Below are 15,248 nucleotides of genomic sequence, written 5' to 3' on the forward strand. Positions count from 1 at the left end.
GATGTGGAATAGAGTGAAAAATAAAAGTCATTATTCATTTAGTTTGCCATTTTTTTCTTCCTTTATTGTTGTATTATAGTGAATTTGTTATCCAAAGCTCAGATTTCACTGATATAATACATCATTGAATATTACATTTTTTTACATAACTATTTTATCACTTATTCTGGATAGCAGGCCTATAACCTAGTTGTGATTGGGCACTGAAGCAGAAGGGGACAGCATTTAAGAGCCACAACAGCACAACTATTGCCTTCCTTTGTCATTAAAAAAAAAAACTTTATTCGATGTGCCACACTTTACAACCAGCATTGGCAGAAAAGTATCTAATAAATCTAGCAGGCTCAAAAAAAAAAAAAAAAAAAAAGACACTGCAAAAATAAGTTACCAGGTACTACATATGTCAGTGTGAGAGAGATCCTGTTGAGGATCTAAGAAGCTTATTAATATTAAAGTGAAAGCTTCATATTGAGAATTTATTTCCAGACAGGCTTCAGCTGAACACAAATCAGTAAACTGGATAGGTACCATGAAGTAACGTTCTGCCACTTCTACAAAAAGCTGCCTGGTGCAGGGAAGTAATGAAACAAAATCAAAATGTCAAGCTGTGGCCAAGGCATGATGTCAGGCAACTTTCAATTCGCAGAGTGAGCTCTCCTCAACATTTCAACAAAGGTTTGCTCAACAACACTTGTGCTGCCAGGTACAGATTCAGGAGGCTGGTCCCAACCTTTACAGCCAATTGATCCTGGGTTGCTGCAAGGTTTTGAGCAGGACAACAACTGACAAGAAACACACACAGAATTATTGTGAAAATCGGATATTAAACACTTAAAAAGGAATTTAATGTGTGGTGTGTGCGCCCCACAGGAACTTTTTGCCCACTTAGCCTGGGTGTGTTTCTAGGACCAGACCTGTACAACACAGGTGATACGACATATTGGCATTTGCATAGACACTCACTTCCACGGTTCCATTTAATAACAGAATAAATTGTTTAAATGGAAAAAAAAAAAAAAACGCCTGGTGCTAGTGCCGGCCAAAGGACCCATGGACTGTCTTAATTTGATGTTGCTACAGTAGCTACACATTGGTCAGATGACACTGTAAACAAATGAATATACCAGAAGCAAACAAGGCACACAGTACGATGGCACCAGCTGCCTGCTGTGAGTGCACGCATTTAAAACACTTACAATTAATGTAAGCAAAAAGAACACTTAAATATTTAAAAAGAAAAATGCTAATCCTCAGCAACCTGGAGGCTAAAGAACCCACACCTTGCCTATACTTTTAATTAGTTGTGACAATGGCAATTACATATTACATGTCTAAATGTAAAAAGTGGAGCAAAACCAGAACTACGGATTAAAACACGATATGGCCAAATAAATACAAAGAGAAAATCAGTGCAAATGATGTCAGGAGATTCAGATAAAACAACAGTGCATCTGACAAATCCTAATCCCATTGAGAACTATGATAGGCAGTAACCAAATAGAGATTAATTGGCTGTTGTAGCTGCAATTTGTTTTTGTTTTTTTCCTGCCATATTAAGAGGTTCAGTTTATTCAGAGACTGCTTCATTGTTAGTGAGCTCATCAATACGTGCTATCCTCAAGGTAGTAAGTTAGCTTAGGTAAACAGGCCTCACCTCATAGACAGAGCTTTATAAAACCAACAACTTCATTTAACTAAGGAGGTTCAATTTTCCCATACTGCAAAACAAAAGCTTGATAAGGACAAATAACAAATAAAATTATTTCTGTAAAGTGACTCGTTTTCCACACCTGAAAAGTCCACATGTTGCTGCTATCCAGGGAAAGCCCGGACAAAGCAGCAGGGTTGTACTGAATGGGGAAAAGTGTCAGTTTCCGCCGCACATTTAGAATAAACTCCTAACGCCTCTGACCAAAACACACATTTCTGCTGCGCCACCAACGGCTGATCTGAGTTCCGTTATTGGGTGGAGCACAGTGTTCATTTAACAGTCAACATAACAGTCAACGTAGAGTTCCAGAAGCTGGTTTCTCTGGTTAGTGTCATCCTTTTACCGGTGATGTAAGTGTTGGAACACACCCTGGTGTATTCCCCTATTTTGGCCAACATCTTCATTACCTTTGCTCCAAGCAGATCTAAGCGCAAATACTGTTTAAATGCACAAACTGGTTTTCTGGATAACTGTTCATAGCCCATTTACCGCCTGACTGAGACAAGCTGCTCAAACATCATGAAAAAAAACACTTCATAAATTAGCAGGATAAAATGTGTACATACATCAGTGGTTAGTAAAATGTGAGTATATTGTAAGTTTTCCTAAATGTTTCAGTATTAGGCGAAAAGCTTGTGTGAGGGAAACTAGGAGAGGAAAAACGCCGCAGCAGAACCATGAAACTTAACAGCATATACTGTGATCACAATTCATCACGTCCTGATTCACTAACGGTTTGTCTTGAAAATGCACTTTGTTCGCTCTTATGTTTTTAAAATTTCTCACCAACCTTGGTGAGAAATTTTTCTTTACTACCCAATAAAACAATAAATAACATGTATGACTGCATGTATGATTTGCATTATAATAAACTATTATATTTAGTAAAAAAAAAAAAAAAAACAGACTAGTAGAGTAAAAAAATAAGTTTCTAAAACAAGAGTCAAAGAAGGAATTTGGATTTAAGCATGTATTTGTTTTTGCTGCATCTGAGGCCAAACCCTTTGTGAACCAACAGTGGCTCTTTTCTAAAACATTTCATTAACAAATCAAATGGCAACCAACTACTTAAAACCTAAAAAAAAAAAAAAAACGTGTGAATCTAAGATTATTAACCTATGTCAGTTTGTCAGTCACCACATATAGTGCAATATCAGCAGCCAACTACTCTATCGCGAAACAGCCTTAGGATTAAAACTACAATCATCAATCTGACACCTTCCCATTCAACCGGTCAAACTGTTAAGGCCACGATATGTTGGCAACATTTTAAGCAATATTGTTGGACAATTTCAGTATTAAATATGGCAAACTCATATTTTGTTGTGTTTATCATTAAGAGTACACACCATTTTACCAAGTACATCATTTCCTCATGGTGCTTTGTCTTACTAATGATGGTCTTTTAAATTCATAGTCAAATTTAGGCAAAAAAAAAAAATTTAAAAAAAAAAGAAGAAAACCAAAAGCTGCAAACTGAGACACAAGTGAGATGGTGAAGTTTTTCTGTTGCAAGGAAGAAAGAAATCGATAAACTAACCTTGTCCATGTATATTGCTTTAAAATGCCACCTGCCTATCATGACCAATACCAACACCTTTTGTTTGACAACAGCGATCATACGTCTCTGGCCCTCATCTGGACTTTTCTGCAGCTATGATGGCTGAGATTCCGTCTCACAGGGGGTGCTGTCACTCTGCTCTAATGACTCCTCCTCTACCACCTCCTCCTCCTCCTCCTCCTCCTCCTCCTGAACCAGTTCTTTTTCCTCCTCCTGGTGCGGCTGCTCCTCTGATTGGCTCTCACTCTCTACGTCTTTAGCGGGTCCTTGGTCTTCTCCCATCTCTTTCTCATCTGAAGAGAAGACATGTAAGTAAGACATTTACAGTAGATAACCATCACACAAAGAGACAGAACAGGGGAGGGTAAGAAAAAAAGCGGGAGCATTTAAGACAGTGTGAATAATTTGCAATACAGCAAATGATTGGTTGTTGGGAGTTAAAATCGGTGATAAATTAACGAAGATGATCAGCATTCCCTCTGTTAAGGTTAGAATCAGTTAAACAAGATTTGACTGAACAACGCTGCCGGGAGGAGTAGAGAACATAGGAGGCTTCGCTAACATCCATTCAAATCTCCCTCCTCCCATCAACAACAGAGCTCCGGGGGGATAATTAAAACAAAGATGTCTACGTTCAACACAAACACAGATCCGTTCAGCATCAACACCAATGCCAGAGACTCTGGTGTTACAGATACACACACACGTTAAGAACAAAAATGTGTTTTTAGAATCATTGTTTCTTAATGTAATGATTAGTCTGAGTCACTGTGGATCTAAAAATCAAGTTAGATTCACAATGTAATTTCCCCGTTATTTGCAAACTTCAAGATTAATTCCATTACACAGAAAATGATCATCATAAGTGCAGATTGTGGCAAAAGGAGGATTTGAGGCCCGTTCAGAGAGGATTGATATTCCAGGAGGAGAAGGCCAATAAAATACCGTAGTTGTCTTGCTGTTCTTTTACTACACTCACTGTTGCGGACCAAACTGTCCACTTACACAAGGAAATTTGTAATAGACGAGGATATTCTGTGATCACATGATGCACATAACCTACTGAACTGAAAATAATTGAGAACAAAGGTCTGGGTGTGTAAATACTCAGACATATGCTTTAATATAGGTGTCGGTACAGTATTTGGCACTGTAATTGAAACTGGGACTGGGTAAAAACATGACTTACTGAGACAATTTCGACACTAACATTAACGGGGGGTGGTCTAAATATTTTGTACACTCTGAAGATTTTTTTCTAATACTTTGCTTGGCATTTGTTTAAATTTATAATCCATCAAGGCAATTCAGACAATACTAGATCAGTTGTTAACAGAAGCATACTACTTTCACAAGACTTTCTGCGATTTTCTATATTTTGTAGGTTGAATCTTAATTCTCTAAACTGTATAAAATGCACCTGTAAACACTACTTGACCCAAGCCTGGTGTAGACACCCAGTAACTGCTGAAACCCACTGCTGCTTTAGTGCGATTAGAGGTAGCAATTTGGTATACGCATTGGGCTGCATTCTACAATGTTACAGATTCTACAGCGAAGAAAATGGGCCCATTCGGGGGAAATCAAATTTATCAAATCAGTTAAAATTAGCCAGATCAGACAGTGCACAGAGAAGAGGGGCTGGGGAACCTGGACTCTGCAGACGTCGGGTCTGAGGGTTGTTTGGACTCTGCTGGACCTGGAAACTGGAGAAACTGTGGACCAAATTCCACGGAGCCAGCGCCTTGGCTAGGGGCAAGATCACAATGTTAAACCAACTGGTCACTGCAATGCTACCCAGGAAATGTGCTGTGGAACTTCAAAGAAAGTAGAATTTGATGAATGAAGGCTGTTGATGAAACTTAAAAACATGCTTCGTTGTTGTTGCTTCTACTGCACGCTAAGCAATTTGTTGAACCTGTAATGTTGAAGCATTTTCATCATTGTCTCTGTTGTACTGTTTCTACTTGTCTGATTATGCACAGAATCAATTTCCAAAATGATACTAACTATTTAGAAGTTTTCAGGTAAGACATACACTATTCAACAATAGTTCAAATGTGAGCAAGCAAAGAAATTTGTTCACATTTTTTCCTGCAACTGTTTTGGTTACTAGTTGGATTGTGTTGGGCCATGATGACAATACAAGTTAGTTGTCTGCACCCGGCAAAAACCAGCTCAGCAACAGGATTCCACTTTTCAAGCCATTTCCTCTGGAAAAAAAGATGAATGAAGATACTGAGAGGTAACTTTGTAATAAATGATTGAGATGATAGCTATACTTTTATTTCTCAATTCAAAAAAAAACCTAATTTCTTAAACACTGCTACTTCTTGTAGCAAAAAGGATGGAGATACTTGGAGGTGGTGGTGTCTCACCTCCGCTGGCTCCCTGCTCAACAACTACAAAGGGATAAAAGTTCTCATCATTAAAGTTGGGGAAAGAATCAAACACAAAAAAAATGAAAAAGGTCAACCGGAGCACTGTACTGAGAAGCATTTATCACAGGAGGTTAGGACACGGAGTGAGTGACAAAGATGCACAGAACAGTGTGAGCACGAGTGTGGGCCTATGTGCAGACCTCTCTCAGGTGTGTAGCGCGCATGTTCAGGTCTCAAGTCTGACCCAATTTTCTCAGTTCAATTCTTGTCTCAGATTTAGACCTAATTTACTTTTTACCTGATGTCAGATGTTTAAGTCAGTCAAACAATGTCAGAATGTTCTTCCATTGTGTAGGAACCAAAACAAACATATTTCTTAACAGTTTTTGCATTGGTCTTAGTGCTTGCTATCATCTGCATTGCTCTCATCTTTAACAGAAACCTCTTTCGCGGTTTTCTAAATTCAGACCTGAGGAGACCCAGTTTTGGTTATTCTTGCTTGCTGCTTGCGTGCGTTTTTTGTTTGGCTGTGCGTATGTGTTTTTCTGTACCTCCAGAAGGAGGCGCACTCTCCTCTGTGTCTGTCCCGGAACGTGGTGTTGGTCCCGGGGAACGCGATTCTGCTCGCAGCCTCCTCTCATAGCTGAACTCTGGAAGCCTGGGAGCCTGAGGACGTGTTTTTCTGGCTGGATTCAGGAAGTAGCAATATGCACAACGAAACGCTGGAGGGAGAGAGACAGACACAAGAGAGAGAAAGTGAAGAGACAGAGTTAGTGATGAAACTGCATCATTTTGACCAAGTATTGAAATTCCCCCAGTTAATAATTCCAGTTTGCATTACACTGACTTGCTGGAGTTTTTCATCTTTTCACTCTACTTCTCATTAAATGCAGTGGTGTGTTTCTGTTCTTACCCAGGTACTCAAACTCTTCTTTCAGAGCCATGCCGTTATGAGAAAAACACTGTTGGCAGATCAATGCGTATCTATAGGAAAGAAGGTGGAATGGACGGAGAGAGACTGTTTAATTCAAGAATTATGAGATGTTCAGTGTACTTTGAGATTTTGACATGGCTACAGGGCTAAACTGCTGCTGCCATTACTACCCGATCCTGGGGAGAGATTGCAGGTTGGCATGGGTAGACCTGGCGTGACAATGACTGAACACCACACCCTAGTGGAGAATCTGCAAACTGCTAAATGAGAATGTGGGTTTGGGAGCAAGTTACAAGCTATTTCCAGGAGGGACTTAACATCTAAGAAAGGGTCCTCACCTGTTCTGTGGTCCGTCTCCTACCAGGTACTCAATGACTCGATCCATAGCTCCCCTGTCTTTTGGCAGAATGGGTCTTGCTAATGGAGGACCCGGAGGATGCATGCCTGCAGAAACAGTCCACACACAGGAAACAATACATACCTGAGCTCTGCTTGCCACAACAGAATATACTGTTTGACTGCTGGTGCCTAAATCAGTTAAATGTGTGTTGCAAACCCCACATTTAAATTGCAGAAACCTGCTACACACACAAGCATTTATGCTAAGATGCACTCAGTGGCTTAACAACCTACCTACACCTGGTATAGGGGAGCAGGGGGTCCTGGTTACGGCCCCCTGGAGGACCGAGGCAGACAGAGCAGATTTCTCCGGTGGTCCTCCTGGAGCTGAGAGAAGGACAGGTTCTGTAGGGAGAGCAACATGGGATAAAGACACAGACTAATGTCTAAAAGAACCAAGTCAAAGGCAACTGGATTTGCAATTCATTCCAGTTGCCTTTGACTTAGTACTGCGCCCGTGACCTAGATGTCTGAGAATCTTCATAGACAGAGAGATTTGACTTCTAATATTCCTTGGAGAAACATCACGAATGACAAGCTCTCACAGTCAACTGTGTGGATCCGGCACAATAGTTCATGCACTTAGAAACTGTGATACTTCTTCATACTTAATGTTAAGTATCTCTGTGTCTCCCCTTACCCACAGGTGTGCCCCCTGGTCCCGATGGCGGCCGCGCTCCAGGTGGGGGAGTCCCAGCCATGGCAACCGGGGTTCCCATCGGCAAGGGTCTCATTGCCACCCCTCTTTGTCGAATTTCTGAATAGAGGAGAGGAACTCATTACAGTATTTGTTCTTTTGCAAAAGGCAAGACTTTGATCTGTGTAACCTTTAACTTTTGCATTCTTGTGACAAGAAATGACTTTTTTAGCTCTAGTCTTGCTCTCAGCGTAACTCTGGCCTAAGATGCATCCAATACCACTGAAAACAAACTTTAAATGAGATGCTTTATCTTTCTGCTTTGTGCTGATGTGTGTCGTACCTTGTCCTGGCCTGGGAGTCATCTGGGGACGCACTGGAGTTGACTCCAGCTCCTACAACACAACAGCAAACAAAACAAACACAAGTCAGATAAAACAAAGAAAGAATAAAGATACAACTACATAAACATATAGATAAAACAGAAAACTAGACAACAGCACTCACAGCTTTCTTCTTAGCTTCTGGATCAAAGCGCTCCAGGATGATTTTGGCATTTTTATACGTCTCTGTTTCCATCACTTCCTCCAGCTGGAAAACACAAACCAGGTAAACTTTCGTTGTAACATCCACACCGAATTGTGGTGTCTTAGTTAAACTACAAAGGAGCATTGGTGATAAACGAGGCCACAATGATACATCTGGAGTTAACAAAATCTAAATGTTGAGAAGGGACACTACATATGGAAGAACAGACCAAAAAGTAGCTGTTTTCTAAGCTCAAAGAAATAAGCTATTAGTAGAAGAAAAGAAAATTCAATGTTGGGAGGCAGCTGCAGTGAATAAGCAGTAACTCACATCATCCAAATTCTATTTTAAAAAGTCAGTAAAAAATGAATAAATGAAATGTGACCTGTGAAGGATTAGACACTTACAATCTTCTTCTTGGCAGCCTTTAAATCTTCTAGTTTATCATCTAAAAATAGAAGCATGAACAACTTAGTTGACTTTATCTTAAATCAATCACTGAAATATATTTTGACAAAGATATTTGGAAGTGGTGTATACTTAGCGTATTATTATGCTAACCACTGTGTATTATTATAAATTACCATCGAGCAGTATTTGTGGTTTTAGTTGTGCAGTTTAAAATATCACACAGTGATTGATTTCTCATGTTTACAACACAATCGTCTCCACAGCTGTTTGCCTTTGTAAGGCAGGTTATAAAATCCAGCAGTTTCTAATGATACTATACCACGATTGAGATAGCAGAATAGTTTACTACTGTAAAAAAATGTATGACAATAAAAACAGAGGTAATAAAAATTCCATGAAAATACACAGTCAAAATGTCATTTGGTAAATTCTAAAATTAACAAAAGCTTGAAAAGAGATACGTTATGCGTTGGCTGGATGGACAGATGGACAGAGAGGGACTGACGACTCACTGTTTCTCTCAGTGCGTTTGGAAAAGAGGAAAATCAATAACTTCCTGATGAACCACACTCTGAGGAGAAGAAAGAAAAACAGAAGCCAAGTGAGAAATGTAGTCGTTCTTCATTATAAACTTCAGATTGAAACTTGTGACCTAACAAAAGTACCTGGAAACTAATAAAATACAAAGCAAAAACACTTTTCATACAAGGAACAGGGTATTAAAATAATGTCTTAGGGTGACACTTCTAAGGTGCTGTGTACCAGACTGGAATTAGCACACTCTGCAGAAGACTGTGAAGGATCTTAGAAAACAACGTGGGCACTCACAGCACAGGGTATATGAAGAAAGGCAGGGCCATGGCTATTCTCTGCAGCCATTGTTCAGGTAGGTAGAGACAGTAAACAATCAGAGAGGTCAACAGGTAGAGGACTGATGAGTAGAGAAGCAAACGGCCGACCCACAGCTGCAGACAGATACATAGAAACACACTGATGAGGAAAAAGAAACTACAATTGAAGAGTATCACTGCACGTCGTTGATGTTTTGCCTTTACTTTTTGCAGACGTTGGTTTTTGGCTCTAAACTCCTCCAGCTCTTTAATGTCCTACAGGGGAAACACGGAGGTTAAAGGTTATTTAAATAGTGCAAAGATTCTCAAATAATCAGATGTTACATTTAGACTTCACCAACTGAGAGTTTCCAGGAAAGGCATTTGTTCAACTTTAAGTTATGTTCTATTAACTGTCTGATTTAATTTGGGATACTCAAGCACTGTATGAGTTGTTTCAGGTTTATATCAGTAAATACCACGTGCCAACTTCAATAAAATAGTGACCTTTCTCATGAAGCAGTATTAATGATGCGAGCTGGATAACTATGCTGAGTAAAACATGGAATTTCTGTCTCACATTCTGTAACGGTCATCCCTATTTCAATAATCCTGCTTTTAAGACAGGTCCCAGCTGCATATCTTCAATATGAAAAGCTAACTGGCTTAAAGCATTGTATGATACATAAAATCTGATACAATATTTAATCAGTACCTTATCCAGGTTCTCCAGCTGCTCAACTGTGGTTGGCTTTGCCTGGATTGGTGATAAAGATTGGAAAATCATCGTCAGGATCATCGGAAGAATTTACACTGGGCTTTTCAGTGTCATGAACATCCAACAGATTCAGAACTGATTGATCTGACAGTAAGAGTCATCATGGGGTCCGTTCCTGGTTCACTGAGATATCTCACTAAAGTGTAAATAAAAGCAAATGTGATGTACAATTTCCATTTCAAAGTCTTCACCTATGTGCTTCTGTCTTCTGTCTTTATACTTCCTTTTCTCTTTCTGAAAAATGAATGTATGCAAAGATAATGTGGATACAAGGGTTGCACTTTCTATTGCTCAGTCTTTTTGCTGTGTCTCTGTCTGTCGCCCTCTCTTTCGCTTTGACTTTTCTAGTATGTCTAAAAATAGCATACAGATTTCGTCTGCTTCGGGCACAGGATTCAGTGTGTCAACAACTAACAAACCCAGATTGTCTAAAATACTGTCATCACTTGAATCAGTGTTCAGAAATACCTTTTTGGCCGTAAAGTAAAATAATTTGGTAGTCATTACTGTTCACTGAGGAGCCCAATCCAACAAAATCTGTTTTTTCTGCTAAATCACTTCTTTAAAAGAACATTTATTAAGATTTTATGAAACATATATTAGCCTTGTCTCATTTTTGTTAAGTGTTTTGGTTTTCTATCTTTCATTCTGTTTTTGTTTTGCAGTGTTAATATTTCTATTTCACTTCCCTTTCTTATACTTAAAGCTAATGTGCTTTTTGATTTAACTCTTTCTTTTCTCTCATCAACTTACCTTCCATCGTGATATCAGAGCCCCCATGTCTGTAAACTACAGCAGTCTCCTCTTTGCTTCCTTTGGTTCACTACAGAACAGGGAATCTCTGTTAAATGTGTTTAAGGTGAACAAAGTACATAATCCTTGCTGACGCAATCCTAACACCACAATGAAGGCACACAACACTTACATCATCACAGGGTTTAGCAAGCTGCCTATAGAATAACTGAACACAATGGTTGCTGTTGTTGTTGTGGATTTACTTAGAAAGTATTTACTTATTCCTTCTTATATAACTACATTCAGTTGGCAGTTTATTAGGAACACCTACCTAAAACTAATGCAGTCTAATACAGCAGTCCTGCAATAAATCCTCCCTTCATGAAGGTTATAATGTTCACTTTTTGTTGAAACTGTTTTAGAGAGGTGCTGATTCAACTTTATGGTTATTTTCCACTTGTATCTGCGAGGGTAGGCTAAATAACAGAAACGCCTTTGTGTATGATGTAACATATTTCAAAAGCAGCACAAACTACTATCTGCAAAAATGATCATACAGTTGACTCAACACATCTCTGAAACTGTTTCAACACAAACTGAACATTATACCCTTCATGAAGTGAGGATATTGCAGGACTGTTGTATTAAGCTGCATTAGTTTTAGCTATGTGTACCTCTTAAACTGCCAACTGAGTGTATACAACAAACATAGGGTTTCACAGTACTGACAAATATGGTACAGGATTGGTCTTTTCCTGAAAATTGACTGCGTTGCAGGCCGTAGTTCATACGGAAGGACATATTCTTCGCCACATAATCAGCACTGAAACTGTCCATCGTAAATGGCTAATACCAACCCACCATGAAAAGCCCTTGTTGTATCTCTCTGGATAAAGGGCAACATCCAGTCACTGGTTATTATGACACCCAGGACTGGTTTACCTTTTGACCTTTTTAGATAGAACATATCAGAACACAACTCAGTAATTTTTACACATAACTGATTTAAGTCCACATGTGGCAGCTGCTGTGATACCGCTGGTATCATTCCAGCAGTGTACTTGAGTCAATGGGAGACCGGCACTTTTTAGATAGAACATATCAGAACACAACTCAGTAATTTTTACACATAACTGATTTAAGTCCACATGTGGCAGCTGCTGTGATACCGCTGGTATCATTCCAGCAGTGTACTTGAGTCAATGGGAGACCGGCACGGTAACCTACTGTATAAGTTATGCAAAATTTTAAGTAGTACGAACCGAATGAACTCGTAAAAAGTTACAGATCTCCACAGATGTCTATAAATCTATATATATTTATATAGACCTGTAGATCTCTAGCTTACAAAGGTCACAGCTGTATCTGTAACCTTTGTAAGCTAAGAGGGTAAAAGACCTGGGGATTCAGTCCCATGATGGTCACCAGGCATGAATGCCCGTAACTTTAATAACTTATAAGGGTTCCCAGGCAAATAAGGGAGCTTTCTGTTTGCTTTTGTCCTTTCAAATGAGACTAATAAACAGTAACATAAATTCATGCTAGCTGCCAAGGGAGGTAACGTTAGCTGCTCGATCAAAACACTGGGCATTTTACCCCGCTGCAAGCTAGCAAAAGCGCCGTTAAATAACTTTCACTGCCGCAGACAGCGAGACCGTTAGTCACCTAAGTTTTAACCTTCCCAAACACCTTTGTGGTGAATCACACAAATTCACTGTTGACTGTTGATACCTAGTTAGCTACTGATACAACAACAGACTAGCTAGGATCAATGTCAACAGCAGACAGAGACGCTGTCGTTGAGGTTGGTTCATTTTCATTCGGCCTTTTCAAATTAGCATCTAGGTTAAACAAATACTTACACTCTGCGGTGTTTAAGTGTTTGTGTTAGCCGGTCAGTCGGTCAAACAGGCAAACGGCAGACTCCGGCTGTTACCTGAACTGACATCTGACATCTCAACTGCCAAGCGAGCATGTGGCGCGGCGTCGAGACGTCACGGACGGAACCTATGGATGACGTAAATTAGAGAGAGAGAGAGAGAGAGGGGGGGGGGGGGGGGTGTTCAACGGTTGCTCGGTTTCCCAGAGTCCTTCGCGCTGTAGTTTTCTTTTTTTGGTCTCTCGGTCAACTACTGTGGCCTGTACAGCCTGCGGTTTGACTCCCCTTCGCTTTCATCTTGTTCGGATTGATTGGAGTTCATTAAATATAGGATTAATTAAAAAAAATTTAAAAAAATTAAAAAAAAAAAAAACCCTATGCTTATTGGTTGATAACTACAGTTGCTATAGTAACTCTGATATTTCAAATAATACATATAATCAACTTATAAAGTACGATATATTGATATAGATAAAACAACTTAACAGTGTATAATGTAGTAAATATTAGCTCCACTTCAACCAGCTGTGGAATTAAAATACTGCATATGTTCCAATATATCAGTAATAATACTCCAATTATATGATACACATTAAACTATAACACTCTCAAATGGGCTACTCTGCCCAATGAGTACTTTAACTTTTGACACTCTAGGTACATTTTGCCAGTGATACTTCTGTTTTTACACTTGAGGAAAATTTTGAACCCAAGACTTTTACTTGTAACAGAATATTTTTAACGTCTTTTACTAAAGTAAAGGATATGAGTACTTTTTCCACCACTGCAAGTCTTCCTATTGCCTTAAATATAACTGTCCTTATGGGCTTTTATATGGAGGGAATTCATGCAAATAGCTGACAAATAATTATGACATCTAATAGTAAAAACTCAAACCGTAACTGAAATAGTAAATGACCATGACAACTAATAAATGTGTGTGATCGAACAATAAATATTCACAAAATAGGAAGGAAAAGCTCAACATTGAAAACGGAATACCCATATCCAAACATCAATTAACAAATAGGCTACACTTTGCAAACACAGAGGCCAAACACACACACAAAAAAAATCAAATAATGTCAGCCATCACATAAAGAATACATAAAGAATACAGTGCCAGTCATCGAATATGAAAAGAAAATATAAAAATACACATTAATAGGATTTAAAAGGGTTAGAAAAAGTAAAATAGAAGATTTTTTTTTTAAACAAACCCCAAAAGATCCCCCGCACATACCACATACAGCTTCATGCCTTTGACTTTTTAAGATGTTTGGCCCCTAGATGTCGCAATTTCATTATTTCAGGCGGCTTTTTCATGACTCAGTGCTGCATTCAGCTGATCAGTGGGTCAGAGGACAATATATTTTTCTTGAATTGTCAGTTAGCTGGAACGATATCACATCTTTAGTTACACGGTCGATTGTAACCTTGTACTCACGCCTTTCCTTCCAGTGTGACATGTTGCCACGCGTTCCCACGAGATACCGTTTGGTCTCAGTCACAATTTCTTTTAATACAGTCACTCGGCATAATATTTGTAATGTTCCTCTCTGCAGGTAAGAACCGCTGGTGAGGCGGTGCACAGCCACGTAGAACCTCGGATATGCATGTGCAGTACAAACAGATAATTCTTTATTTTCCATTTTATAAATAAATTAAATTCGGTAAAAGGGACAATAGAGTTTCCACTGTTGTCACATCATAGAAAATGTTGTGAAGATGTGGCATCCTTCTAATATTCAGCAGCATTTTTTCCACTCCCATCTGAGCTGTTTCAAATTAGGCTGCAGTGTGCAAAGATCTGGCCTTCAGCTTTAATGCTTACAGCTTCCTCCAGAGTCTGAAGAGTTATGGGCCTAATAAAACTCTCTCCCTCTCTATTTTCCCTCTCCCTCTTCTCTCTCTCTCTCTCTCTCTCTCACACACACACACACACACACACACACACACACACACACACACACACACACGCGCGCGCCTTATGATGTTGATGGATACTATAGTTGATGAGTAATCCTGATGCTGATGTTATTTCCGATTCATTAACCCGTAATAAATTAAACACTCTGGATGAAAATGAACAGCAGGGACCTCTCCAACTCTCCTGTACCCCACTTACACAGATGCGCGCACACACCGTGTGTGTGTGTGTGTGTGTGTGTGTGTGTGTGTGTAGTTGGACAAATGGATGGCAGCAAAGCCACAGAACACTAAACAGTAATCACATCATGTAGGCTATCTGACAAATTAAAACACAGTAAAATAAAATAATAAAATAAAGTGTGAGCATTGAGGTAAAGATGAAATAAACTGTGATGCCTTATTTATCTATTTACGTTTAAAATCATTGCCAGTGAGCTTTCAAACAACTCGGGTTTCTTTGTTGACTGGCACTTTTCACGAGACACTGACTGACTGGCTGGCTGCTCTGAGCACACACAGATACGCGCTGAAG

The 15,248-nt window shown here is 39.3% G+C and overlaps 1 protein-coding gene across 3 annotated transcripts; it reads right to left on the reverse strand.

Annotated features, from left to right (window-relative positions):
- Positions 1–51: 51 nt before the first annotated feature.
- lnpk (lunapark, ER junction formation factor) lies at positions 52–12,890 on the reverse strand. 3 transcript variants are annotated; one of them, XM_040139774.1, is made up of 16 exons: positions 12,768–12,890; positions 10,924–10,993; positions 10,108–10,149; positions 9,618–9,668; positions 9,391–9,527; positions 9,075–9,133; positions 8,559–8,599; positions 8,131–8,214; positions 7,967–8,018; positions 7,627–7,743; positions 7,221–7,331; positions 6,926–7,031; positions 6,567–6,637; positions 6,205–6,375; positions 3,335–3,565; positions 52–782 (listed from the first exon to the last, which is right to left on the reverse strand). In XM_040139774.1, the coding sequence occupies exons 2-15, from the start codon at positions 10,948–10,950 to the stop codon at positions 3,366–3,368; spliced, it is 1,269 nt and encodes a 422-aa protein (XP_039995708.1). In that variant the 5' UTR covers positions 10,951–10,993; positions 12,768–12,890; the 3' UTR covers positions 52–782; positions 3,335–3,365. The 3 variants fall into 3 exon arrangements, with proteins under 3 accessions (XP_039995708.1, XP_039995709.1, XP_039995707.1); XM_040139775.1 differs by having other exon boundaries at positions 52–3,565; positions 7,221–7,313; XM_040139773.1 differs by having other exon boundaries at positions 52–3,565.
- Positions 12,891–15,248: the final 2,358 nt, after the last annotated feature.

The sequence above is a fragment of the Xiphias gladius genome, chromosome 11 (assembly GCF_016859285.1).
Source record: "Xiphias gladius isolate SHS-SW01 ecotype Sanya breed wild chromosome 11, ASM1685928v1, whole genome shotgun sequence".
NCBI lineage: Eukaryota > Metazoa > Chordata > Actinopteri > Istiophoriformes > Xiphiidae > Xiphias > Xiphias gladius.